General features: G+C 29.1%; 1 protein-coding gene across 1 annotated transcript; it reads right to left on the bottom strand.

Annotated features, from left to right (window-relative positions):
- Positions 1-25: 25 nt before the first annotated feature.
- LOC100571341 lies at positions 26-680 on the bottom strand. Its single transcript, XM_008191500.3, has 4 exons — positions 618-680; positions 338-545; positions 166-268; positions 26-82 (listed from the first exon to the last, which is right to left on the bottom strand). The coding sequence occupies exons 1-4, from the start codon at positions 678-680 to the stop codon at positions 43-45; spliced, it is 414 nt and encodes a 137-aa protein (XP_008189722.2). The 3' UTR covers positions 26-42.
- Positions 681-819: the final 139 nt, after the last annotated feature.

The raw sequence follows: 819 nt of genomic DNA, 5'->3' as shown, positions 1-819 counted from the left end.
TTTCTCGATCTTCAATTGGTGCTACACTTTTCTGGGTGTTTTTCAGATTAAGTTTTCAGATTGACAACCTTTTGAAGAACTAAATGATATTTATAAGCTTTTTAGTAAACGCGCAGTAAATTACAAATATACAGTTGAGTAAAATTGTTTAATTAAAGCTTACTAGGACTTATGAAATCTAATGGAGAATCTAAACACCTAGATTTTTCACTAGTAAATGATGAAGATGTCCCTGAAGTAATACTGTAATCAATGCTATCTTGGACTTCTAAACAAAATTTAAAAATATAATATTAATAATTATAAAGGAATCTCTACATAAATCACATTAACTTACCAGGTGAACCAGGTAATGGAAGAGCCAATACTTCATTGCTACTATACGTTTCAGAAGTATATTTACCCTTATCGTCATTAATTTTTAGTGGACTATTTGAGCCACAAGACACATTTTCAGTTAAAGTGGTACAGATTCCAACTTTGTCACTAGATGATAACTTCAAAGATGTTCTTAATGTGACTAACTTCACAACCATCTCTTTCATCTGAATATAAATAAAAAATAAAAGGTGATTATAAAATTACAGCTGCTAAATGTCATACTAGTTCTTACGTACCTGGAAATAGTGTAGGTATAGCACATCTGGCTTCAACCTGTTCTCCAAAAAATTTAGAAACATATTTTTTTCAAAATGTTTTCCACATAATTTAATATTTTTTTGAGATAGAATGTCAGCTGGCAGTTGACATTGCTCTAACCAAATTTTACATCTAAAAGTGTAATAAAAAAATGGTTTATTTATACTAAAAAACACAATT

The sequence above is a fragment of the Acyrthosiphon pisum genome, unplaced genomic scaffold, assembly GCF_005508785.2.
Source record: "Acyrthosiphon pisum isolate AL4f unplaced genomic scaffold, pea_aphid_22Mar2018_4r6ur Scaffold_19122;HRSCAF=19805, whole genome shotgun sequence".
In the NCBI taxonomy this organism is placed as follows: domain Eukaryota; kingdom Metazoa; phylum Arthropoda; class Insecta; order Hemiptera; family Aphididae; genus Acyrthosiphon; species Acyrthosiphon pisum.
Note: the sequence above shows the minus strand (reverse complement) of the source record. Positions and strands in the feature narration are given on the sequence as shown.